The sequence below is a fragment of the Gavia stellata genome, chromosome 13 (assembly GCF_030936135.1).
Source record: "Gavia stellata isolate bGavSte3 chromosome 13, bGavSte3.hap2, whole genome shotgun sequence".
Taxonomy (NCBI): domain Eukaryota; kingdom Metazoa; phylum Chordata; class Aves; order Gaviiformes; family Gaviidae; genus Gavia; species Gavia stellata.
The window spans coordinates 4501452-4528693 of NC_082606.1; the positions used below are offsets into that span (position 1 = coordinate 4501452).

Here is a 27242-nt window from a genome sequence, read left to right on the forward strand (position 1 = left end):
TCATACCTGATCAAGTGTGCATAGTTTTTTCTAGCCACCTCCAGATCTCCAATCTGAATTCTCCCAGCCACTATTGTAAAAAAATCCTCTAAATTTTTATACAGTGAGCACAGGGCCTATTTATGTTGTCCCAGAGAAAAGGTAGCAGCTATAAGTTAAAGACACCTTTTGCAGCAGCAATAAATGCTGTGAATGCTTTGTGTACAGCTCCTGACGCTGCAGTAATCACTGTAGTCAAGGCTAGCACATAGCTAGAAGTAAACAGACAGCCATGCTGGCTTTTGTAGCAAACTAAAAAAGCAAAAGATTCAGTTAACGGCAAGATCAAAATATCATAAAACTGGAAAGCATTTTAAAGGCGTTATCTTTGATCTTCCACCCAAGAGCAGAGAAGGCATTATGTCCAATTTTACAGGTAGGGAAGCCGAGGTGCTCCCTACAGTCACACTGAAATACACTCTCATGTTCACAGCAACATGAATTCCCAGAGGAGACTGTGTCCACCCTGGACCAAAAGAACATCACGGAAATGGTAACTGGGACTAACTCCCTCGTCACGAGACCAGGTTACCAATTCTACTGGCTACTTTCACATAACATGCAAGGAAGGCACTTAAACCTTTTAAAGCCTCAGGTCATTTGTTGTCTTCTCATCCTGGCACAATGAATGTCATTATACCTGAAGCATTGAATACTTGTTTTATGCAGCTGAGAGACCATTAACTGGCTTTAAATAAGGTAAAAAAAAATATGTGTCTCCCATTTCTATTGCACAGTTTTCCAGCCAGCGCACTTCACTTGGACTTTTTGTAGTTTTTCAGTCTCTGGTCTTTCCTTCCACTTTATCTCTTCCTTAACAATTACTACTACTACTAAGGTCTTGCCACATCGAAACAAAGCCTTTCAGGGAAAGAGGCAAACTTCCAGCAGGTACTTCACTAACAAATAAGACACCGTAAAAGCTACAATAACAATAAATCTACTGGATCAACTAGCTGAAAGTGAAATTGAACTCCCTTTGAAAGGACAGTAGGAACACATGAAACACCGCTATATTCATGTAAGCTGGAAAAGTTGCAGTGATTGTTAGTCAAGTTACTTTAAGCACTATTGTCTTCCTAGTGCAAGGTGAGAAAAAGGAAACACCATTTACGGTCTTCCCAAGCCAACGTAAGACACTCTGGCACTTCAAGTCTTACTGCGGCCAAAATACCAATTCCCAGGTTGCTGTGCAGACAAGAACAAAGTCGCAAGAATATACATACCATTTTTCTCGTGTATTTGTACTAGTGACTTATAGGACTGCTGTGCTCTTGCTAGATTATATTGATTCTGAAAGGAGAAAAAACTAACATAAAAACCTGCATCTAGACACGCAAAACTTAATAGTTTTACAAAGAAACTCAACAGTGGGCTTACAAGTAAAAACCATGCACAATGTTACAACATTCCTGGCTTTAAAGTACAAGATTTTCAAGACAAATACCCTTATTTTCTCATTTCTCCTCCGTCGTGATGACAATAATTTGTAGAGCCCTGCTGCTGGAAAGGCCCCTCTATCGGAGGGTTTAGAACCCGAGAAGTGTGTGCAGCTGGAAGGGCAGGCTCCGCGCAACCCCCACTCTAACTCCATCGTGCTCAGCTGACCAGTTACCGGGTTAGACAGAATTGTGATCATAAACTTTCACATCTAACCGAGTTCACTATCCTTGAATCAGTACTTAAAAAACGGCATCCAAGTGACAATTTCGTTGACTTAAATATTTAAACATCCTTTGAAAACAGCATTTAGTACTTGAAAGTCTTTTCAGTTACGGCCCGTTACCAGCACGCACACTAGAACTGCATTTTGATTTCAATTAATGCTGAACGGCTAGCTCAGAAGTATTTGCATGGTATTATTTTTCACTCTCTCATGAAACTTCGCAGGTGTCTAGTCCAGCAAAAGGAGGAGAACTTCTTAACATCAGTGTATGCGATCCTGGCAGTCAGGCTGTTATCTACAGCCCTTCTTGGAGCCGGAATTTACAAATCCTCCAGATTCCCAATTCTGAATCCTCCTTCCCTCCCCCCTTGCCAATATGGGGATAATACAAGCCCAACTACTTACACACCCTGCCCATCCCAAGGTTTTACCTTCCTCATACATTCATCGTTTCTTAACAAACTCGTAGCTAACTGCCAATAAAATACTCACACATGCACCACACATCAAAACGCAAATATATTTGCAATGACAATTCTGTCATTAAGCATCTTCGATGCAAGTCAGCAAAGAAATGGAGGCCTAACAGTAATTTGTGTAATTGATATACACAGCGCATTTACCTTATTGGCTCCAAACTGTACTCTGGCTTTTCCTTTGACTAAAGTGGCATTGATCTGCATGATGACTGATTCTATTGAATAGGCACTGCTCCAGCCCTGGAGGAGAAAGGAAATATTTCTATATAACACATACTTGCTTCTTGTGCTCACCTTGCAAATCTATTTTGGAACGTGTGCTTTGGGATTTTGTTTTTATTTTTCTGCACTCCAGTTTTAGTTTTAACTACTTGTTTTCAGTTAACAACTTTCATTTTCCAGAGAAAATCTGGGAAGTGATATACAGTATTAGTACTAAGAACTTGTAGGAAAAATGAAATGGCTGAATCACACATTTCCAAAATACTGCAAGACAGCAACAAGAGCAGCTCCATTATTACACCATTTACACATTTTCAGCAACGTCGCAACAGAAATGACAATTCCTTGTTATAAGAAGCAGAAAAGAGTGGTATCTAATGGAGCCACTGAGTGAGCTATGACAATTTTGCTCCCATGAAAATTACTGCTTCTCTCTGGTATTGCTTTACCTTCCAGGGTTCACAAAAGTTTCTGCCAGAGCTGGCAAATAGTTACTTCATTCATTTACTAATTTTAAAGAGAAAACCGATCACTCCGTCTACACAAGAGTCATCTGTGCCTAGAATCTTCTGCATTCCTCACTTCTGCAGAGCCGACTTCCTGCAGTAGCAGAGGCTTCCAGAAAAGAAAACAATGGCTTTTGCTCCTCAGAACTCACTCTTTACACTGGCTTCCTCCCAGAAATTCTGAGAATTCAAAGTTGATGCGCTTTCACTTCTTGCCTCTTCTTCTCAGACCTCTTGTAAGCCATCCAAGGCAGAAAAGATCTTACACAAGATCACAAGGCAAATCTTGTGGAGCTGAGGTTTAATTCCACTATGTTCCCTTTGGAGTGTGTAATTTATTCCACACAGGGATTCTTCCACTCAGGGGAAACACCTATTTTCATTATTTTAAAGCATGCTTTGTTATTATCCAGATAACAGAGTCTGTGTTCACCTGTTTAGTAAGGAGTTCCATGCATAATGCACCTCCACCTAGGACATACCTAGAAACAAACGTGAAAGAAAATACATTTGACATCAGCAGTTAGTAAAAAGATGAAGCTCTTCACAGCACTTTAAGCTCTTGCAGGCTAGTTTGTTAAATTTTTTGTTCACATAAAGCTGAAATGCCCTTTAACCAGTAATATATCCTAACTAGTCAGCCATATTATACTTATGCAAAGAAGATTAGTATTGTGAGACCAAAAAAAAAATTTCCTTTGCAATCTACACTTAGTTAAAATCGGTGACTGAGCTAGTCTGCAAAACTGCTTACACAACTGTACACAGACCATGAAAAAAGGAAGGTTGCTTTTTATGGCTACACTATGTATATGTAGTACTGACGTGTAGTTGTAAAAAAACTGAACAAATTCACATCTGTAAAGAAATTTAACACAATTCCAAACAACGTAGGTGCACCCATAAATCAAAGATGTAGACAAATGAGATCAAGCAGATCTTCACTTGCTCTTTTCTTACAAACCACTTTCTAATTTCAGTAACACTTCATAATGCATTGTGCTGACCGGGACTCAGCAGTCAGCATGCCTGGTCATCATAAAACCTGGGCTGAGGAAGTAGAATTTACCACTCCAAAAATGTAGTCTTCCCTATGATCAAGATGTTCAAACAGCGTAGATCTGTTCGACATTCATAGGGAAATGATCACTGAAATCCAAACTTTCTGGGCCATTCTTTCTTCTGTTCAAAGAAGTCCAAGCACAACAAAACCAGAAACCAAGTAAGTTTTCTGGTGTCTGGCACTGCTTGTTCACTTTTTTGGTAGCAGCAACCCTCATGAAAAATATTTAACTGCACTAACCATTTCTTGAATGCAAAAAAGACACACAATAATTAAAATCCAATCAGAACCAGCACCAGCTATCACAGACTGTGTTTTCAAACGTACAGGTATCATTTCCTGTCAGCAGGAGATGCATAAAAGCCTTGGAAGGCGAATTTAATCTTCTCTCATGGATATACACAAGTTTCTACTCCACGGACAGCACTTCAAACATGTTTTAGATGACTTTTGGAGCATGCTGTCAATTAAATTTAGTACTTTTGGATTAGCATTTGAGGAGATTTTAGACAAAAACTTTACAGCAGTGTTACCAGCAAAATCGAGTCAGTTATGACTGTACAGAAAATTTAAGGCAACACAGGGATCAAGACCCCTTCAAAGCACTAACTCAAAACATCCTACTATTCTGAACAACTGGAGAAGTAACAGCAATGTTAACCATGCACAAAGGGGCCAGTTCTTCAATGTTATGGCAGGCACAGAGTCTCTCAAAGCTAGACACAAACTAAGCAATTCAAAAAGGAATTGCATCTGGCTGGAATATGCACCCAGCTGTTTGGCTCCTATTAATTCATAAAGCTTAAGAAGCAAGTCTCCATATCACACTTTGAGCTTTTCACCAAACTCAGGAATACATCATGAATATACATTTAGGGGAAATTTCTTGAAGTCTACATGGTAGTCTCAAACTGTTCCCTGCAAACCCAGTCAACCAGTCTCAGGTTGCAACATTTTCACCACAAAGTACAATTTCTGTAAAGCAACTCAAACCTACCCTCCTGTGAGCACAGGAGATACCACTCGCACAAAGGGAGGATCAAAAGGGAAGTTATCCTGAAAAGCATAACAAAAACCAGGTTAAGAACTATACTGTGACAGTGTTTTCCTAACCAGGAAGTATTTCAATAGCCTTATTTGTCAAATCTGATTTAAAGCAGTAACATGTTTTAGTTCTGTAAAAAAAAAAAAAAAAAAAAAAAAAATCACATTTCCACAATACTGGCTAAAAAGCAATCTTTGGGAAGCTTTAGTGCCACACTTAAAGCTGTGGTTTTTCTCTTTTTTGCCTTTTTTTTCTTTTTTTTTTTAAATGCTACAGCTCCATCTTTACCCAAGTAACAGCTGAGGGTCATTTCAGTCACTTTCTACAGTAAGTAACAAACTTAACCCCAGCATTTCTTCCCATAGACACATACCTTAAAAGAGAAGTTGAGTAAAATGTATTCTACACCTTCTTTTTCTTTTAAGACCTGAAGATCACTATGGAGTGGGCTATCAGGATCAACCCTATAAAAGAAGCAGTGGGGAGATCGTGGATGAAGTTAATATTTTCACTACCTGTAAATATTAATTACTCTTGAAGAGCTTCTTTATGTATTTGTAGTTTACAAACTGTAATTTGAAGTGAACTGTAGAAAACTCTTGCTCCCTTTACCAAGTAAACGCTTTGCCACGAGATCAGCATGACAGCTTGCTGCAACGCACTATGTTCCCAATGCTATCGTGTTATTTGAACATAGTTAGCACGAAATAACATGTTTATTTGAAAACAGCAATTTTAATTTCTTCAGTTCACTGAAAATGTATGAACATATGTCCCAAGGCGGAGGGGAGGAAAATATTTTAACAGGAAGACTGTAGTGGTCGAGTTTTCAGTACACAGTTGGTGAAACCTTTATGGAATATGTGATCACAGTTCTGTATCAGCTGTTAAAAGTAATCTGCATCAGCAGAAGTACTAAAGCCAGCAGCTTCTGCTCAGCAGAATTTCAACAATTGTTTGTTGAAAAATGCTGGTGGTGAGCAGCCTAGACATTAATTCAGACACTACTGGGTTAATCCCACCCAGGCTCTGAAACCCCAGCAGCTTTTAGAAGAGACTAGTCAAAAAATGCCTGCAGCAAGCCAAATGCAGATGTTAAACAAAATGATGGGCTATTAAATCCAATCCTCTGCTACAGGTGAAGCCACCAACTTACTAGATCCCATTTCAGAATTACTTGGGTAGTTTGTCCCCATCCTACTAACAGGAAGCTGTTTCAGAAGAAAATCTCCCAGTGCTTAGAAACCTATCATTTCCAGCCACAGCTTGTACTAGGCCAGTTCAGAGCTACTTGTTCTAGTAACAATACTGTTCCTTTGGCAAATGGGCTCTTTTCTCTCTCTGACGTTTACCCCTCAACTAGTCTGCACACAGTTCAGGTTTTTTCAGACACTTTTTTCTGGGATAAACAAACACAATACTTCTTATCTTCTCTTAGTCATTCTGGAAGCCACTTGCTGCATGCACTCCATTTTCTCTTTCTTGAAGGCAGAAAAATCAGACCTGTTCACAGCACTTGACAAGGCGTTTCAAATCACTGCACAGTGGTTTGAGCGCTTTGTTATAGAAGCGCTCGATAGATAAGGCCTCCTGTAATAGGGCACAGATTTTTCTGACATACGTCATTCCTGCCATTTTCAGCTTCAAAACATTCACATGCCTATGATTATACCAAGAAGGAAACAAAATTGTATTTCAGCAGCTGGTCACATAGTCGTAGCAAGTCTTACTACTAGGACAAGCAACAATTCCTACAGGCAGATCAACTATTGTCCTGAAACAGCTTTTGTCCTTATTCACCATGACATATATGAACTAATGGAAGTTCTTTCATCTCTTGCCATCTTTTGCAGACACCCAGCCTAGTTTGGATAGGCTTTTCCTTCCTACAGGTTATCTTGGTGGATGATGGCATATGATCCCGTTAGCAGGAATAATTTCAATATAATACCTCTAGAATTAAAGTTATTGGACTATGGACACAACAAGATCAGTTATCATCTAGTACACACAGTGAAAAGCAGTACATAACAGAAGACAAGTTATATAATTATAGAAGTCATAATTATGTTTTACCTAAAAGTGCCAGTCATATGTGTCTGCTCAACTGTAGAAATAAAGAACTAATGATGCTAAGATAGTTCTGTTCCTTCTTACATCTTGAATGAAATGAGAAGTTGCATTTTCTTGACATTAAAAACAAACAAAAAATCTAAACTAAAACCATCCAGACAAAAACTCTAGACAAAAATATTCATCATTTAAAGCCTCATATTTTGGAGTGGTTTTGGAAAGAGAATTGAACAGTAATGAAAGTTACGGTAATCTGCACTACGTTGGCTGTGTAAAGAGGGTTTGGGTTTTTGCCACCTCAATTACTACAGTTCAATCTCCGTAAACATTTCTGTATACCAGAATTGTAGCCACCACACACTATTTTATATGCTCTGGCTGGAGATCCTCATTTATCAAAAGTAAGAATCTCTGCAGCAATAATAAGACAGATTCTTCATAACATGAAAAAACTTTAATAACTTACTTTAGAAGCTTAACGTGCCATTCATACAAGCTGTCATTTACCAGTTCCACTGAATATATCCCTGTAGAAATATGAGATAGAATTAATTATGCATTAAAAGTTTAACAAGGTAAAATTTAGCAAAAACATTCTTTGCTTTTAAGTACAAATACTGTCAGTAGAAGTAAGCAATAGATAAGATACTGAGATACTGATACTGAGGCACATCCTTCCTCCAGTAGCAGAAGCACTTCTGAGCAGCACCAAGGAAAAAAGTTCTTTCACTTCTATAAAAGAAATTCCACATGAATCAAAATATTTTTCTGACACCTAACCATTTCTCCTCCTCCCAATTCCCCTTCAAACTTTCCACAGCTACAACTCCAGCTTGCTTAGTACTCAGTATATTTTATACCGAGTACACGACCAACATGCTTTTGAAACACTTAACACACAGTCTGAGTATGCAGCATTATATTTCACAGGTTCTTGTCAGTATTGGCAGACCAGGACAGGACACTGGACAGTGTATGGAGTAGCAACCCAAAGAAAGATACTGCACTCCCAACAGCTAACCAAAGACATCAGAAAGATACATGAAAAGAATAGCTGTCTCTGGAAGCCAGCTGGTGATTTTCAGCAGTCCATTTGTTTTAAGCGCATTAAACAATAGTTATGCACTTCACTCAAAGGGAAGGATGAAAGGTTATCTGCCATTTTCTTGTATACTCAAGCTTCCTCTCTGCAGAAGTTCACAAGCAGCCCAGGAAAAAGCAATACATCTTTAACAATCAGACAAGATTTAGAAAACGGTATCAGTGATGTTCAAAAGTCTAATCTCTTCCCCCACAGACTATTCATGCATATACACTAAGCAACTATGGTTAAACTTGTTACCTGGGCTAATAATTAACAGCATATCCATTGCTGACATAATTATTTGGAAGACATATGCAAACCAGGAATTTGCCTAGGATTTCTGAAGGCTATACAACCAATAGACTGCAGCCACCACATTGTCTCCAAGGAATTACAGTATTAATTTCTGAGTTTTATTAGTCTAGAACACATTATCTTGCAGTTGAAACTTTTAAGTTTTAGCACTTGGAGTGCAGATGACATTTCAAGCTGTCCTGACACCTTCATTTCTAAAACATTCCAAAACTCAGTAAACAAGGTCAAGAAACCAACTCTCCTTACCGCAGTGCCACAAACAAGTGGGTACAGCAGCCAAGATCATGTTTTCAAATTTTTCTAAGTCTAGGACAACAAAGTAGGTCTGAAAACTTACTCACTGTGCTCACAATGTCCCTTTTAATCAGCAGCTAGCTCAGAGAGACCACACTTTTCTGTTTGAGTATGAACAGAAGGAGCTATCGAGGCCTTTTTCCAATTTCCCAGATCCAAGGAAGCTATTTTCTGAAATGCCCTTAGTATAAGTGAAAGTCATGAAGTATTTCAATTTGTACTGCTCTGATGTAACAACAAAAGAGTTGACATTCAAAACTCTGCTCACTGTCAACTCCCATTAATGATTAATCTATTCCAGTGGTGTAGCCAGAATATTTTCTTCCACCTACATCCAAAAGGGAGTGAAGACTGGAAGAAGCAGCCTCTTAGTGGTACAGCTTCAGCACCTAGCACGGGTGTAAAATACTTGTTACAGACAACAGAACAAGTTACAGTAAGGATTTTGACAATGTCATAAATAACGGAAGATCACAAGAGAATTTTCCATGAGCTTGTTTATTCACCAAGCCTCTAGTCCTATTCCTGCGCTCCTTCCACCACTCTAAAAGTCCTGCTCTTACCCAAAATTCACATACCAGTCCTTCTGCTCTTACCCAGAATTCATGTACCAGTCCTTCTGCTCCATGGGTTACCAAGGTCCACATGTTTTGCTAGCTTCCCCAAAGGAATAGCTTTTGCTGGTCTTAAGAGCTGTACTATACCTAAACCAGAAGTTGTAAAAGGGCTCTTCAGATCGATGCACACAGTTCAGGACTGACAAGAATGTGCCTTAACAGAACAGCAAGCTACTTAACCTTTCAAGCACCCAGACTTTGAGCTGAACAGTATCCGTATGTCCTCATGAACAGCAGCAGCATCAGGGTTGCTCACTGTTTTGGTACAGAAGCTTCTTAACAACACTATCCAAAGTTGAGGGGGGTGTGGTTTTTGGGGTTTTTTTTAATAGTCAGGAGGTACTATTTGGAACAAGCTTATATGCTTTTTCCTTAATTTAGGCAGTAAGAGGAAAAAAGTTACCATCAAGAAGAATTTAACTGATTAGCACCAGTTTCTGAGAGGTCCTTAAGGTAGGGAAGGGAATCAAGGTTCCCCTCACTTAAACACAGGTTTTTTGTTTTATTCCTTTAAGAGGCCATCAATAGAGGTGATGAAGTAAAAGGAAGCACACAGAATGATGAAGCAAGCAAAAAATGAAGAGATGAAAAGGTAGGAAGGAAACCCATCCCTTCCAAAATAGAGGCAATGTCTTTCTTACAGCAACTTTACTACAACTAGGAGTAAATCCCATACAGTCTTTGGATAAAAGCAGTGAGTTGAAGTCACTATATATGAACAACACAGCTGCTAAAGATATGAACAGAAAAGATTTTATTGAATATCTCCAAATTCTTTGTTCCTCCCCCTCCCTCCCTGTCCCCCCAAATTATGTTAAGACCTTTGTGAATTCTTCCGTATGAACTAACCAAATCTCCAGCTTCGTATTTGGAAATGAGATCATCTTAGTTCGGAGGACTTGTGACTCCTATTATCAAAACAGGTTAATGAAACTCTGTCTAATTTATAGCAGAATATCTTAATTTGCTGGACTATTTTTTGCTTCTGGTAGCTCATAAGAACATGGTTTTCTGTTTGTTTTTAAGGGTAGTTCTTCACCTAGATTCTCCAGGTAGATAAGAAACTTTCCTGTTTACAGCAAGCTTGTAGTCATCTTTTGCCTGAACTCCAACAGTAGTATTTCAATCACTAAAAGGAACCTCATTTCTAAAATGGCTACTACCTTGAATATACACCCATAGTTGAAGTCCTGACAGTGTTTTTTAATGCTACTTTTTTATAAAAGTTTAACAGAAAAGAAAAAATTTAAAGGACTATTACTACAAATATTATTCACTTTAGAAGTCCCAGCACTGTCCTATCGTCAATCCTGAAAACATGTAACCTCACATACACTAAAAAAAAGTGATCCTTATGCAACTAAAAAGCAGCCTTAGATTTTCTAGCTTATATTACAAAAAATGAAAACAGTGTTAAATTACCTTGCAACAGTTACCCGAACCTTTAAGTTTCACAATGGTTCCCTTTGTGTGTTAATAGTAAGAAATTAAATTAAGGGGAAAATGGACCATGGAGCAAGTACTCAGAACAAAGATCACTTAAAAAAAAAAAAAGAGTCAATTATCTACCATGCCCCTGCTCACATGGTGACAGTTATCTAACAAGACAAGACAGAACCAGGCTATAAAAGCAGGAGTTTTGTGCAAAGAAGAGGAACTGATATTTAAATTCATCCAAGTCCTAAGACTAAATGAAGTCATAAGGAATGAACCTAGGTAAGTTTTATAACAAACAGCATCATTCACTGGAAAAACTTAATACATGTATCAGTAGGACAGTGTTTCAAAGCAGGATTGCCATCAGTTTTATAGTGTCAACCTCCACTTGACATTTTACTCCATGAATATGTTTTAGAGATCGACACAAGGCATCCAGTTGCAGTCTTTTTACATATTCCTGAGCCATAAGCTAATAATAAGTTACTATACTCACCCTTTAGTATCCCAACTTACTTTACAGTTTAGCAAGATTTACTTTTCCTCATCATTCAGAGTACGCTTTCCTACATCAGGAGTTCAGACTTTTGCAACTAGTTAAGACTTGTTATTAATCTAAAGCCAAGAAATGGCATTATTAAGCAATGCAAATAAATCTTCACCTCAAACTACACCTATTATTGGGGGTTCCTGGTTGTGCCTCCAGCAATACCACTATGTGATTAAGCACCGTGCAGTCTTTCTAGTCAAGTAGATTTGTTATACCCAATCTTTGTTCTAACTACAAAAACAAACCCTGAAGATCATACATGGGCAGTAAAGCATCCCTCATGACATAATACACATCTGTTTCTAGGCTCTTCCTTAAACCCACTAATCCATTCTTTACCAGATAGATGGTCATTAGGGCATACTGGCAAGCACTTAGTTGCAATAAAGCCTAATAGAAGTAGACTACATTAGATCAACACTAGGATACCTAATCAAAGTTATACTTCAGACATTTTACCACTGTTCACAATACTTCAGCACATAAAACTATTTACTTAAAAGGTAAATATAGCAAATCAAAACAGGAGTCTGTTGTCACTTTAACTCTGTCCTTTTACACACAAATTAAAATGCCACAGCCACGAAGTAAAATTTAAGCCCACTAGAAATAATCTAGGGGAGAAGTTCAGAAAAGTAAAAGATAAAGGATTAAAGTTTAGACTGACTTTCTAATTGGGAATTCCTCCTATTCCCATCCTGGCCTGCACCAGGTTCTCATAACCTGGCTGCAGTGATGGAGTTCTTTACTCGGCTGACCTACAGGAATACAACTTGCCTGAAATCTATGTAATTTCTACTTCTTGTATGGTAACACTCAGACAATTCAATATACTGATTCCTTTGCTGAGCTAGTTTAGGTACAAACCTTATATGGAACAAACAGAACAACCACCTACCTACCTAAAGCTAATCAGTGTTTGTTATTCAAACAAATTTAAAAGACAAGCTTGTTCTCTATTGCCATTTGTATCCTTATTCCAAGGAACACACGGAGCTCAGGATCAGACTAACACCATCACAAAATGGTAAAAGAAAAGTAAAAGCAGTGTAGCTAAGGTTAAATCCCATATAATAACAAAACCTTCTGCTGTTGAACACAAATCCCTTTGCAGCAAGCATATTCTTGTGAGCTGTACTACCCACTGGTAGTGGTCAAGGCTTTTGCCCTATATACCTGGAGAGCTGAATTTCAGGTAGTTCTGAAAACTCAAGAAGTCCCGCGGGAGTAATCTTGAGTTGTTCTTTGTAGTCATCCATGCTAAGAGCATTCTCTTAGTTACACCAATCCTGTTAATTCTCATATGAAGATTTGCATAACAAAAAGGAAGAACATTTTAGAGGATATGTATCCTGACTTCCTTTTTCTCCACAAATACACTATTTTATATAATGAGATTATATATAATGTATGTATCTATGTATTTTTATATATATGTGCACACATATATACACATACACACACGTATATTCAAACATATGGCAGCAAAACACAGAAGGATTAGCAGGAAGTATCTGCCAAAAGAATTCTTTTAAAGTGCATCTTAAGAAGGGAATTCTTTTCAAGTGTATTTTAAGAAGGGAAATCCGAAGCATTTTACCTGTTTTATAACTCTGTGATCTATATATATCCCTGAGTTCTTTCATAAGTCGATCTGAAGCCTGAACTGACCCAGAGACTGCACCCTGAAATAAACAAAAAAGACTCCAAGTAAATGAAAAGTAGTATTTACATCAAACAGTTTTATTTCCATTACAAAGTTACACTAACTAGACGGTATTAAGAATATATTAATTTCTGTATTAGGATTAGGTTTTTGAAAAGTTACATATTCTAATGAGCAAAGACCACTCAAATGAAACAAAACACTCCCTCTAAAGCAGCACATTAATATATACTACTACATGGTATAGGTGATACAAACTTTTAATCACGGCACAACAGACATTTTTCTGTAAAGGAATTTATTCTCTTTGGCATCCATCATTTCCAAGATGGATCCAGATGGATTTCTAATAAGGAAATATTTCCTTTTACCTTCTGCTCTTATGCACTGGAAGGAAGAGTAAGACTAATCCTAAGAACAAGCTTCTGCACATAAGGTTTTTCTCAGAAGTATATTTCTATTTGGTTATGAAAAGAGGTACAGGAGCTGGGAAGCATCCACTATAGAATACCAACTTCTGGATGAACTAAGACCAACCAACATATTTAAAAAATGCAGAACAAAAGCAACGCTATTATTTACAATAGAGTGAAAAAAATCAACACCTACACAGCGGAAGACTAAGGTAAGTAAGCCTTAAAATACCAAATATTTCGTTGCGATTTGTCACAGTTCTTGTGGTTTATGCAACCAGGGCAGAAATATCTTTTGTTCTTTTAGAGCTCAGTTCTGTATTACTCACTATCTCAAAGTGATAGAAAACTTAGCATACAATTTCTGAACCTGATATTTCAGCCTGACACACAGTACTAAAGCAAAGAAAAAAAAAAAAAGACCTTTAAGTGACATGCATATAAAATATGTTTGGCTCTAAAAACCACCAGTTATTGACGAACTAATAAATACACTAGTTATCACATAACTGATGTCTACTTGTATCAACAACTGCTGCACTGGTTGTATTCTGCACACATCACCAACGCTGACAGTTCTGTGACCTTTGTATTAACTTTTTCCTCCATTTTCTGAGCTTTAAAGTGAGGACAGAACTTCTTCCTCTTACAAAATTAAAGTGCTTATTTAGAATAACACTATCACCAAAAATACCTACGCTACTCTCTCCAATTCAATGCCAAAGCTAGGAGTAAAGATTTTGATACTAAACCTTAGATGTTACATGATTACCCTGCTTACATATTCCACCCAAAATACCATTTTATGTTCAAGATTTTTGGAAAACAGAGAGATTAAAAAAGAGTGTTACAAGATTTAAAATATGGAAAAGGAATGAAGACTCCAAATGAAGTAAGGCAGCTATCACCCTGAACCCCAGCAGCCCTGTGAAACTTTGGCTTTCACTGGCAGTTTCCCAAAGGTAGATTATTTCATGAGACCCATGCAGTTCTCTGCTGCTGCTTGGACTTCAGTCACTGCCACTGAAATACAGGCTAATACATGTGGATCATAAGCATGGTTTCAGGAGGGGCAGAGGGGAAACAACAACCAACAACACACACACAACAAAAAAACCCCACCACCAAACACAAGAAAGCCCCCACCTATAATAAAGTTAACTTCAGCCTCTCTAAAGTCTTGAACGATTAGTTTACGGGTCTGTTTTCCTACTCTATCTAAAAATTTCAAGAGATTTGTTTCTTCAGTTTCCTTTCAGACACTATGAACATCTACAAACAGATCCTTTTTGGCTAGAAGTGGCAGAGAAGTATTTCTGGAGCAATCTGAAGCAGCTATGGCCATTGTCTAATATCTGAAATGTCATCTCTGTTTGCCTGAAGTCAACAGTGATATTATATATTCTACAAGATCTTAATCGTAGGATCAAATTATTTCTTAAAAAGGATTAAATATCAGTAATAGTTACTTGATGCTAAAGCCTCCACATACTCCTTTGTCTTGTCCATTCAGTAGCATCACATAATATGCTTAGCTTCACACTATAATCGGTCAACTATTCTTTTAGGCTATTCATTTTCATATTCCACTGGATTTAATTATGCAGATTACTGAAATTCCACTAGTTTTTCTTAGCGGACCAGTATGAAGAATGAACTTTGCAATTAAATATGCAAATAGAAGGCAACTCCTTTCATCTGTTTAAACAAAAGCTACATAAAGACAGGGCTCCAGACAAGTAATTTCTCAGTTTACTGAAGCCCCTGTCTATAGAGCAGTATCAGACAAAGAAGGGATTTCTCTTCCTTTAACAGCAAGCAAATGAAGTTTTATGGAAAAAACCTGATACATGTTATTTGCAGATTACTACTATTTGTACCCACTATTTGCAGATTAGCTGAAAAAGGAAGCATTACACTTAACAAGTTAACAGAACACAGTGTTAACCACCATTCTCTGTAAAATCGCTGTGCTTTTTCAGACCTCTGCTGTGAGTGTTAAGGTTGAGAGACTCATCAATGTGTTGAGTCTGGAGGAAAGAAACTTCATAGAGGTGTCAAGATTTTGGCTTTCTTCTGTGCAGAGCTGTGCAATATCCTTGCCTCATCTCCTGTATTGCTCACTGAAAGAAGGAATTTTCTTACATTTTTCACAGAGTATCAACCTCTAAATACAGACAATTTAAAAACAACTTAGATTTTCAAAGACATCCTGGGGAAAACTAGTTTCCTCATTGCATCTTTATTTCCATCAAATTAAGCTACTGAATTTCTGTACATAGTGTTGGAAGCTCACCTTTGCATATGAAAACTTAAGTATTTTCTGTACCATAATAATTTAAAACCCAAAACTTAAAATACCCACATACTCCTGAGTGCCATTATAACCGCTGATAAACTGAAGTGGTACTTAAATTAAAAAAGGTGAATTTTAGTGTGTGTAAGCCAGCCTCAGTAGGCTTTGTCTGTAACACTTTTTCACCCCTTTTTCCTAGGAGTTTGTAGTTGGGCTGCCCACTCCCTGTATAGCAGTATTAAATATAGTTAGGTTTGCTACTCTAATGAATCGATAGACTGCAAACCAGTAATCTATGATCAAGAGAAAGAAAATAGCAAGCTTAATCTAAGAAGTTTGGCACAGGAGCTTACTTTACATGCTCTGAACTACCAAGAGGAAGCCTGCAGATATTAACTGCTATACCTGATGGTATAATGCCAAACACCAGTGCTTTGAAACACAAAGTCTTCATTCCGGTGTCACTTTTGGTTTTTATAACCACTGTTAAAGTGCAGTTTAGAAGAGAGTACTACTTGTATCACACCATCGCGTGATATAATAGAGCAGTGAGTTCAGTTTTGACTATAATGGTACTAAAATTAAAGTCTTTAACTTTCCATAACTCGCTATATGCAAGTTGTAATTTCAAAGACTGAATTCACATATAAATAACTAAGTATCCTTCTAGAAAAGTGGGACTTACCACTCCAAGGGAGATAAAGCTCCCATTTCTCCAGTTGTGAGATCAAGACTGCCTTAGAAATAACTGGTCAGTCATGGGATCTGACAGATACCTGTCACATGGGGTTGACGCCAAGAGCAGAAAGGCATAGACATTTGATCTGTGAACTGAAGAAATTAAAAGAGCTGCCAGACAAGCCCCAAGTGACTTTTTTCCTATTAAGTAATCAAATAGGCAAAAAAAGCCTCACTTGACCACCCTCTCCTGTGCAAGCATACTTGTGGTTCTCCAGAACAATCAGCAGGTAAGCTGGAGAAATCCCTGCTACGGGAGGTAAACATTCATGTGCGCAACATGCCATTTGTTGAGTTGCAAATAACAAAAACACCCAGTGCAGGAATTCCCAGAGCCAAAACTGTTGGACATGAAAAATATTCATGAGCTGCATCACTACAAGCTTGTCCTGTTCTCAAACTCTTACCTCTATGGATGTGCTTTTGCCACTGTCAGAAACATGAAACTTTGGTCCAGGTCAGTATAGGCATTATATTTTTCAGAAGTGTTTCTATCCTTGATTAGTATTTTAGTGTGAATGTGTAAATCTGAGTAAAACACTTTATACAACAGTTAAGCAACACTTCTAAGAAAAGCAGGACTTCAGAACTTCTGCATTCACAAGTCAGTAGGGCACACCTAACCATGCAGAAATCAGCACAGCACACGCCACTGCCCTAGCTGTCTGCTGCACTAAGTCTCCAGACATACAAGGTTTTGCAGCCTCAGCTTTTCTCCTTTGGACATTCTCTTTTCCCCTTCCATCCCCCAAAATACAATCACAGTCCGCTCCTTACATGACTTATCTGAGGTAGCAGGTGCAGTTCATTGCAGTTTTAAATCCAAAGACCGGATTGTCTGTTTTCTGTCTGATCAGAAAAATACTGTCACGCATCGAAACAGTACAGTAAGTCATGTCACTCATAATACATTTCAGATAATTTGGCCACAAGACTAAAAATTACCTGCTAAAACAAAACACAAAAAATGGAAACTCCTCCAAAATAATAAAACAAAATCTAAAGTGACCCAAGAAGAGCTAAAGAATAAAAATTTGCTCTGTTGTCACTGAACTTTCTCACTATTCTTGCAGAAGTACATTAATTCTTGGAAGTAGATTCCTACTTACTTCAAGGATTAGGCTGAAAATGGAAATGACACCTTAGACTTCATAAAATCCAAAGAGGAAAGTGGAGACATTTGAGACTTGTAAAGAAATGTGCATAAACTCCTCAGTAGGAAATGGAAAAGGCTAATAGCATTATCTAAATAAGAAAAGCATTAATCTCTAAAATAACTATGTGGGGAGAGACCTCCGAAAAGCAAGCAGCAGCAAGTTGTTAAATATTTGAAGTTAATGATTCCAGCTCAAAGACCTTTTTTCATTCCCAGTAAGCAAGTGGTTCTTTAAAGTTATTACAATGCTAAGAGGAGGATTAGTTCTTGCTCCAAGTTACACACTGTACCACAAGCCAAATTCAAGTTTATTTCCTGATGCCAGCAAGAAGAATAGGATTAGGGATACTGCCAAGAAAGAGAACTAGTTTACAAAATTAGTAGATACATATTCTTAACTTGTATAAAACACACAGACCCTAAAAACTCTTACGACAAAAGTCTTGAGCAGCAGAAAAATGTCTTTAACCTGTTAAGAATACGCGAGAACGCGACTGCATGCACTCCTTTCCTATGGAAAAACCTTTAGCATGATCCATAACTTCAACCTGCATTTCAGCCAAGGGGAGAGAGGATGACCCATGGAGTTGGGCCAAAGAACATGTAAAGGAACTGAAAAGTCTTCTGGTTGCATTGCACACTAGTCAAAGCCGTACATTAGGCTTCACGTTCCCTCTTCCAACAACAAGCATGGAAATAGCATGGCTTTGTTTTAGTCTCCCCTGCTGAGGAAACAAAGTATACCAAAAGAGCTGTGTAGTTTGTGCGGAAACCAGACCATGTTTAGCCACTACATTTAAGTTTGTGAAATTCATACTGTCCTTTAAGAAAACTCACTGTGAAGGGCTGTACAGATTTACATTTTGCTTTATGTTAGGATACTGAGCAAACTTCTGCTATCTTAGAGCATGTTTAACACATTCTATTAAAAGTCCTGTGTCAAAGTCCCAGCATAAAGGGGCATTTAAGTGCTACTAGGTTAGGTCTTTCCTAGGTCAGTAGTGCAGCTATAGTTTTCAGTTCTCAAGCACTTAAGAGTAAACCCTTACAGGTCCTTTGAGAAATTATTTGAGCAGTGCAGCTATTTCTGGTGACCCACAAAAATACCACAGTTCCTCAGCAGCAGTCGAATACCCTGTTCCCTGTACTCAGCTGACCTTGTTTATGCACCAGCATCAACAAGAGTGTCTTGGCATGAGAAACAACTATTATGTAAGTCGAAGCTGCTGTTGTCAAACAAAAAAACCAGCAGCGTTCATTTCAGCTCCACTAGATGCAGAGGAAAAAAGCAAAAGGAAAGGCAATATTTGCCAAATGGGAAAGAACAGATAGCAAATGAAAATCTACGGTTTTACGAGGCTTTCCACACCAAGGAAGAATGTTGACACTACAAAAACCTTTTTTCAGTTCTATCAAATTTTTAGATGACAGCAAAGCAGACCATGCCTTTCAGGCTGCAAGAGGATTTATTTTATTTAACAATTAAGGAATCTTTACCATTAGGTCTGAGTTATAAATACAGAATGTCATTACTATACACTTTCCTTCAGACAACCTGATAGGTAACTATTGAATTCATACACATATCAAAGAGCAGACTCCTCTAGCCAGCTATCTCATGCTGCCTATTGCAGCAGAACGCGAGTCTAAGGTATTTTTGACAGGTTTGCACGCAAGTATAACAGCACTGGAACAGGAGCAGAAGACATTTAGTTGAAGAACTCTGATAGAAGCATTTCTATTTTATTTCCTTTGCAAAGCAAATGGCTACAAACTGAATCTCTTTTCCATGTTAAAGTGTCAGTAACTAAAAGGAAGAAGTTTTTTTTCTAAACTAGAGAAAGTTATTCAGGGACAGTAATTCATGACAAGAAATAGTCAAGATTCTGCTAACTAAAGAAGCCTTTTGCCTAATTTCTTATAACTAGATCTATCACAGCTAGTGCTGAGCACTTTGAATGTATATAGTTCTCACTACAAATCAAAAGAGGTTTACAACAGTGATTCTCTTGAATCTAACATAATTTTAAAGTGCAATTTAGGCTTTTTAGAAAATATTTACTGGAAAAATCATCAAGTTTAAGAACTAGAACAAAGCTGGTTCCTTGGACAAAAATCCTGGTGTTCCCTACATACCAACCCTAAATCTTATTCTTTCCCTAAATAGTTACAGGTCTCTCCCCTGTACCTGACTACTACTCACATCCTCAACTATTAGCTTAATGAGAAATAGCACGTCTTGTGTCTGGACATGATCTACGTGTCTGCTGACTTGCCAAAAAGCATATAAAAACTTACGAGCTCATACAGTAGAGGGCACCAATTTAAGCACCTTCTTTCTGTACAGGTGACTTATGAAAATTTTAGAACCCTTACCTTCGGTTGAAATTGGTCATGAACAGGAGTATTGAATTTCATGCATTACACATTTTAAGCCTCTCCAAAACAGAAGTTTTGATTTCTTTGGAAGCCAGGCTAAATAAAATTAAGGTTGTATGACATCATTATTCCCTCCTACATGCACCTTTGAGAGGTAGAAGCTTCTCTGGAACTTGGCACTTGTGACAAAACATTTCTAAGCCTCTGGAGGCCAAACAGGTTTTTTACAAGTGCGTACTGGCAGGATCACTCAGAAAACTGTGATAATAATGCTGCAGAGCTGTTGAAGACCCCTTGCTTTATGTTTGGCAAAAAAACCAACCCTTCAGTAATTTCCAAGTGACACAGATATTACTGAAAAAACAAACTCATGCATAAAATGGATTTAAAGCACAAATTTGTGGGTTTACTAAGTATGTTAAGTCACACATGACTTTTAATGCAGTCAGTTTTATATATGGATTTATTTATTATTTTAATAAGGGCTCAGCAACAAAAGTCATGCTTACGACCTAGACGCTTTCTGCTGATTCTGCAAGGAGGACTACTGTTCGTAACAAAGGCACGAAGCAAGAGACATAGGGACAACCAAATAAGATAACTCTGGAAATTAGAGGACCAGTTAAATATCATTAACAAGTGTGAAACCTGGATTTACATGTAAGAGTTGACTCTAATGAAAAGCTAAAAGATACTTTTTCATCCAAAATGCCAAGAATACCCCAACCCAGTTTGACAAAAGAACTTATGATAGCATTCTCCCAGGCTGAGTGACAGTGCTTTGAAGTAGCTTTTGTGCCTCCGTGGCATGTAGACTGACAACTAACTTCCTGTGCCAAAGATTTTGATGAAAGATGAGTCCATTTACTAAATGACCTTGGAATTTTAGCTGGCCTATTCAAACTTCTCCAAAAAGAGCTATTTAGGTCCCGTAACTTAAGACATTTGTCCTATATATGCTGGAAGTCAGCTACAGGTGGATTTATGTCTAGGTGCATAGCAGTAGGCTTTATTTGCTGAAAACCATTTCTATTTTAAAGCCAGAAATATTGCAAAGAAAAACAACATATCATTAACTCACATTTAAGTGATCTTGCCTTTGATTTTTTCTGATTTTTTCTAAGATTGCAAGGTTCTCTTTTTCAATGCCTTCATCCTCAGATTTCTTCCCGTCAACTGGTTCCTCCTCCTTCATATCATAGTGATCCAGATCTTCAATGTCCTACAGGATAGAGGAACATTCACTGTTAATCACTTAACTATGCTCTTCGTTCAACGAAACCCTCTCCAAGGGCATTTAGGGATACAGTCACATACTGCACAACACTATGTAGTAGTGACTGTTGGATGCCATTTCTATTTTGCTCTAACTTCACTCTCTCAGCCAGCAGTATTCATTGGAAGTGTAGGGAGCCTTCACAATAGAAACAAGACCCAAATTCACAACATGTTTCTGGTCACAGAAATAAGCACAATAAAACTTCTCACAGAAGTTAAGATTGTAGTGAATTAACCCATTACAGTAAATAGAAAACAGGGATTTAAGGCATTTTGAACAGGGCTTGAGAATTCAAAAGTACTCAAAGTTAGGGTGTCTCCAAGATGTTTCTAAAAGCGGACTCTTTTTTCAATTAGAATCTTAGCTATATTACACACTTCTGGCAAATAGTGATTAACATACCTGGCAGCACTACAGCAACCCTTCAAGAAAGCTAAATATTAGAAAGCTACATGTACTTTATTCAAGGTGAACATTTCAGCTGAAGATTAGATGCAGCATTAGGATATGAGACAAAATTATGTGGTCAAGTGTCCTGATCACACGAGCTAACATTTCAGTTCTGAGTTCTCAACTAAGACACTAAAAAATCTTCCACTCCGTATTCTGAGACAGGGTTATCCTGTTGCAGAGGAGCACTATGAACTTAAGATGACTGCCTGTAAGGTGATTCAAGTGCTATTTGTGGAGAGGAGGGGAAGGATGTAAATACCTTGAGATGAAAAAGGAAGCACTACAGCAGCTACACCAGCAAGCTATGAGTACACAACTATCAGATATGCTCCAGTACGCAGTGCTCCACCACACCTGTGGCTACTCTTTATGCACCATCTGTTTGCACGGCAGGAAAACCTGGCCATAACTGCAAATTCACGGATGTCTTACGTAGTAAGAAACACACCTATCTGGTGCCTTTGACAACACTGTTTCCTCCAACTGTAACAGATTTTAGACTGAGTATTCTTTAAAATGCTCATGTTTCCCAAAATAATGATATAGCTGTAGGAACCCTAAGCTGCTTTTCAATTTAGAAATTGGACTAGATTACAAGTTGAAGATACCCGGTGCCACACACAATGCCACCTAACAGATTATAAATTATGACAGACATGACAATATTTTTGTCTAAAGTAACCTGAACAGAGTGCAAAAAGCTACTTACAAGTTTGCAAGCAGAAAGAGCCTTGTGGCAGCAGGATATGGGAGTGTACATACTACCTTTACAGAAACTCTGGCTCCAACAAATGTGGTCTGGATCAGGCTAAATATGGTGTTAGAAAGGCTGCTTCAGATTAATTCCAGAACATGGGTAACATTTAGATATTTTCTAAAGGAAGACCTATTCAAAGAACGAGTTGTTCATTCTTACTACACAGCTTCTTCATTAAAAATCTAAATCTGAAGTAGTCAGAACAGTTCTCCTATAAGGCTGTTTATAGTGGTTTAAAAAGCAAAAATCTTGGAGCTATTCTAACATGTTGTAGAAGTCATTGAAAGGGGTGGTTCTCATGCAGTAAAAAGCTCATTAAAAGGAGCACCGTGTTGCTAGTAACATAAACCGCTTAAAGCTTAGCATGTCTGTTTTGGATGTCTTTCCATTTCCTTCAATGTATTATAGTTAAAAACCAGCTCACCTGTTTAATAAATCAGCAAACTGATTTACTCTTAGCCAGTCTGCTTCAATTTGGGAGGCACTTTCAACTGTATCAGAGCCAGTTCATACGCTGCTTGAAATAGGAGTTAACAATGCAAACTTACTGATTTGGCACACAATGTTATGTATTGTTTGACTAAAGCGCAAACAGATGTCCAATTCTTTGTATCCAAGTACCTCACAGCTGAGATCTAGGTTTAAGAAGAAAATTTCACTAGTTTTGGTGATTGAAGTGAAAAGCTGACATTAAGGTAAACATCCAAATTTTTAATTATCTTTTCTGTTGAACTCTAGGAAGATTATGTGTTACAGTTTGGCTTAATAACTAGTCAGCCACTGCAGAGCAAAATACCAGTATTCTACTAGATTAGGATAACAATCTCCTATATACACATACTTCACCCATATCTTCTTCTTCCTCCTCCTCTGATGTAACTTCTTCTGTTGTTCCATTCTGCAATACAACAATGAGGCTTCTGCATAAATTGTGCATATGTTTGTTTCTTTCAAAAACAGGAAGTCTACTATCAAAGAGAAAGCAGTATATACAACAGTTACACTTATCAAGGCCTGCAAAGGACTGAAGTTTAATGTGAAAGATACACAAAGATGCTTTCCTGGAGTATGACAGTGAAGAGATTTTTGCATGAAACAAAGATAAACAGAATGTCACAATTTATTTCACATTAAGTTCTAAGTGGAAACTTAAGCTTCAGATAAGGATATCCTATTCTGAGACAGTGACAAATGCAATAAACAAGTCAAGCGGGTTCTAACTCATGATCCCTTAACCGTGAAATCAGATCATGGCTCTAACTAGAATCCATATAGATGCTAGACCTCTAAAAAGAAAAAAAAACAACAAGCTTTAGACCTCTAAAACTTAATGGATTTTTGTCTCACTCCTTAGAACTTCGATGCAACAACTACCATCATCATATAGCCATTGTTATTAGATTATTTGACGAAATACCAAAACAATACATTGAGTTCATTTTTCATGGCTTTGCATTTCAGGATACCACATCAAGCTCAGGAAGTTTGAACTGCAGAAATACTCAGGAGCATTCTGATATGCTTGTCCTCTGCTTACTCTTCCTTTGGCAAAGAAGGTATGACACTGCTGTAGACAATGCAGGGGACTAGATGGATCTTTGGTGTGACTTGCTAAGTCCCCTCTTACTCAACTTGCAAATTATCTGACATTTCTGGCTAAGAAACCTTCCACGAGTTTGGTTTTGAGTTTCAGAGCATAAGCAAGACTCTTCAAGGAAGCTACTTCCTAATGTCACAGGCCTATTGCTTTACAGTTGCACTGCTACGTGGGTGGCTGAGAGAAAAGACCTATAGGATTACGGTTTGGCACATGACCAAAATTAAGCAAGTTATTTGTCATTACTATAGTACTGTCACCACAGGAAAACCATCTGTTACGCTACAGGAGTTTTTATAAATCCTGTCATCTTAACATGCATAAGCAAAAGAAGATATCATAATCTTATTAAAAATACAAAAAAGAACAGTTACTGTCAACTACCAGTTCTGTTTTCAGCACAATACAAAACATTTTAGTTAACCTGAACGTTTCACAGCCCTTCACAACTCTTAATTTGTCAAGAGCCCAAAAAGTAAACAAGGCATCTCAGATACTCCCTACCCAAAGTAGCATATGGTCTCAATATCCCATGTCTCTGCAAGGAATTGAAGAGGAAGGAAAACATCAACAGTAGTTCATCCAAGTGCACACTGTAAAACATATACTCTTCAAGAAAAAGCAAGCAGTGTTTAATCATGTATACATTTCAGAAAAAAAGTAAATTTGGGAAGCACTAGGAATGCACAGCAATTGGCTTGAACAGCATTTAGGAGAGAATTAAAGTGACAGCACTAGTAGCACATACACACCTTTCAATGATATAGAAACTCCAAAGGAAATTGTGTAATATTATCACACCATTATTACATGGATTCTGCAAACAAAATTCAGATTGAGGACACCATAAAGCAACAGTGCTTCATATCTCAGTTCTGGCTTACACAGGTTTAATCGTTCCCACCATCTTGTTTCTTGGAGTTGAAAAAACAACTCCTTCATTGCCATAAGGAGGTGTCCACAGCTTTTAAATTTACCTGTCCAGCTGGTAAGGGCTGATCTAGCATTTCAACATCTGGATGCTGAGGAAGATTATATAATCTGCAGAGGTCACATATTAATCTCTTCAGCTGTTGAAGAAGCTATAAAAAAAAGAAGACATGGAAACAGCTATTTAAACCAAAGCACATAACAATATATTTTGAATTTTCTTCACCTGTTGGTACTGAACTTTCAGTCAGTGCACAGCATTTAAATCACTGGAATAAAGTTTAAAGACCCCTCTTTTTCTCTGTAGTCATTGTAATAAAATCCCCACAATGGGAAACCAAGGACATGGCAAGTTAAAGACCCCTCCTGTTCATCTCCTCATGTCAAGTGAAGAAAGTCATGAGCAAAAGAATAACCTGCTGTGGCAGCACCATCCATTCCAGGCATAGGTGTCTCGGCCACAGATTACTAGGGAATAATCAAATGGTCATATTCCATGAGACAAGATAGTCCATTCCAGTTTCCTAAAGAACCATGTCTTCAAAAAACCAAGGAGGAACAGTCTGATTTTCCATATCCTGAATCCTTTTCTAGGGCACACCAGTGAGGCACTAGAAGCAAGACAAACACTATAGACGGCATAGAAACTAGCCAGCCTCTGACCTAGTGCCCAAGTAGTCTGCTTGCCATATCTTGCATCGGGTTGAGGTACAATCTGTTACTATCTCTGATTTCTGTTTCCAACTTTCAGCGTTACATTGACTGTGTTCTGTTAACTACAAAATATGGAACACCTTTCACTCACTATAATGCTATCCAGAAAATAAATTTAGTTCTGCAGAAACAGAGAAACATTAAGTTTGCTGCTTGATCACCATGCTAATTAAGTGGATTTCCATAGCTGTTAACTTTCTCCAGGCAGCCTCAGATTCCTAGTTAAGGCCCAGACCATAAAAGACTGTACTACCGCATTTCCTAACTTTTCAAGGTCTTTGCATAGCTATGTCAGAAAAACAAGGGACAGCAGAATAGGTTTGCAATATTGTCAACACTTCATTATTTGCAGAATAATACCCTAGATGAAGCTAGCAAAAATTATACATCCATTTATGGACTTTTCTTCCCGATACCAAAGGGAGTTTTGTCTTGCCATTTGTAGAAGGCAGTGTGCAAGACAGCCATTTGTGTACACATATCCTTCAGCACTACTAGTAGTTATGCCTAGAGCAGTAACCCTCACTCCACTTTAAGTATCTCTCCATAAAGGAGGGAGACTCAGGCAATGTGGCCTCATGCAAGGTACAGCATAGACTGCATTCACCTGAAAAAAATGATACCTCTACACCACTATTTGGTGTTTGTATACTGTATTTCTTAAAATATACAACAAATTAAGGTATCTAAGAAAAATCTAGTCACTCCAAAATATTCTACATGTCTAAAGCCTTGCTATTGGCCACTTTAAATGCTCTTACCTTACCCTACTGCCAGTGAAAATTCAGCCTCTCCAGGGTTAAGAACTCATTTCCAAGCCCAAATCACTAGCAGTGATAAGCAAATGTTACCCTTCTGCTATCTGAAAGCTTCAGTGCTTTTCCCTTCTCCAGCAGAATTCAATGTTCCTGTTTAACAGGAATGTTATTTATTCATCGGAGGCCACAAACTGACATACTAGCCTGCATTACAAGAATTATGACTTTCTCTCCTATCACATCACATTTGCTGTTTCTGCATCCTTCATGACAGTCATCCTTAACTCAAAACAGATGACACCAAAAGAACTGGTGTATCGGCAACACATTTCTTGTGAGTATATACAAGAGATGTGATAGTTTCTGTTGCCAGAAGCTTTCTCTAACAATCACATTTCTCAGTGTTAAGAGTCTATACCTGTCTGAAACATCAGGAAATCTTTTAGCAGGCAGAAAGCAGATTAATCAATCCAAAGGTTAGCTGGTGGATAGAACCACAGGTCTTAGAACTATTATTCTCAGCACGTGTAAGATGCTTAAAGTTACACTGCAACACATTTTGTTATGGAAAAATCTTTCTCTGCACAAACGACACTGCCTCGTGGAGAGTTGGAGCATAAACTATAAGATTTCAGGAATTGTAATTTTTCTCACGTAGCTATGTAAAGCTAGGCAAGCCATTAATTTGTTTACATCTGTGTGAAGCATACAAAAAA

At 37.9% G+C, this 27242-nt stretch overlaps 1 protein-coding gene across 2 annotated transcripts in view; it reads right to left on the reverse strand.

Moving 5' to 3' along the window:
- Positions 1-27242, reverse strand: part of UBE2Q2 (ubiquitin conjugating enzyme E2 Q2) — a 50626-nt gene that overhangs the window by 786 nt on the left and 22598 nt on the right. Inside the window, exons 3-12 of one of the 2 annotated variants that reach the window (XM_059823668.1) lie at positions 25102-25206; positions 23369-23425; positions 21120-21260; positions 12991-13075; positions 7560-7620; positions 5394-5484; positions 4973-5031; positions 3346-3394; positions 2329-2424; positions 1266-1332 (exon numbers count right to left, since the gene is read on the reverse strand). In XM_059823668.1, the coding sequence (XP_059679651.1) occupies positions 1266-1332; positions 2329-2424; positions 3346-3394; positions 4973-5031; positions 5394-5484; positions 7560-7620; positions 12991-13075; positions 21120-21260; positions 23369-23425; positions 25102-25206 (811 nt within the window). The remainder of the gene's footprint in view (positions 1-1265; positions 1333-2328; positions 2425-3345; positions 3395-4972; positions 5032-5393; positions 5485-7559; positions 7621-12990; positions 13076-21119; positions 21261-23368; positions 23426-25101; positions 25207-27242) is intronic. The other variant, XM_059823669.1, reaches the window with a different exon arrangement.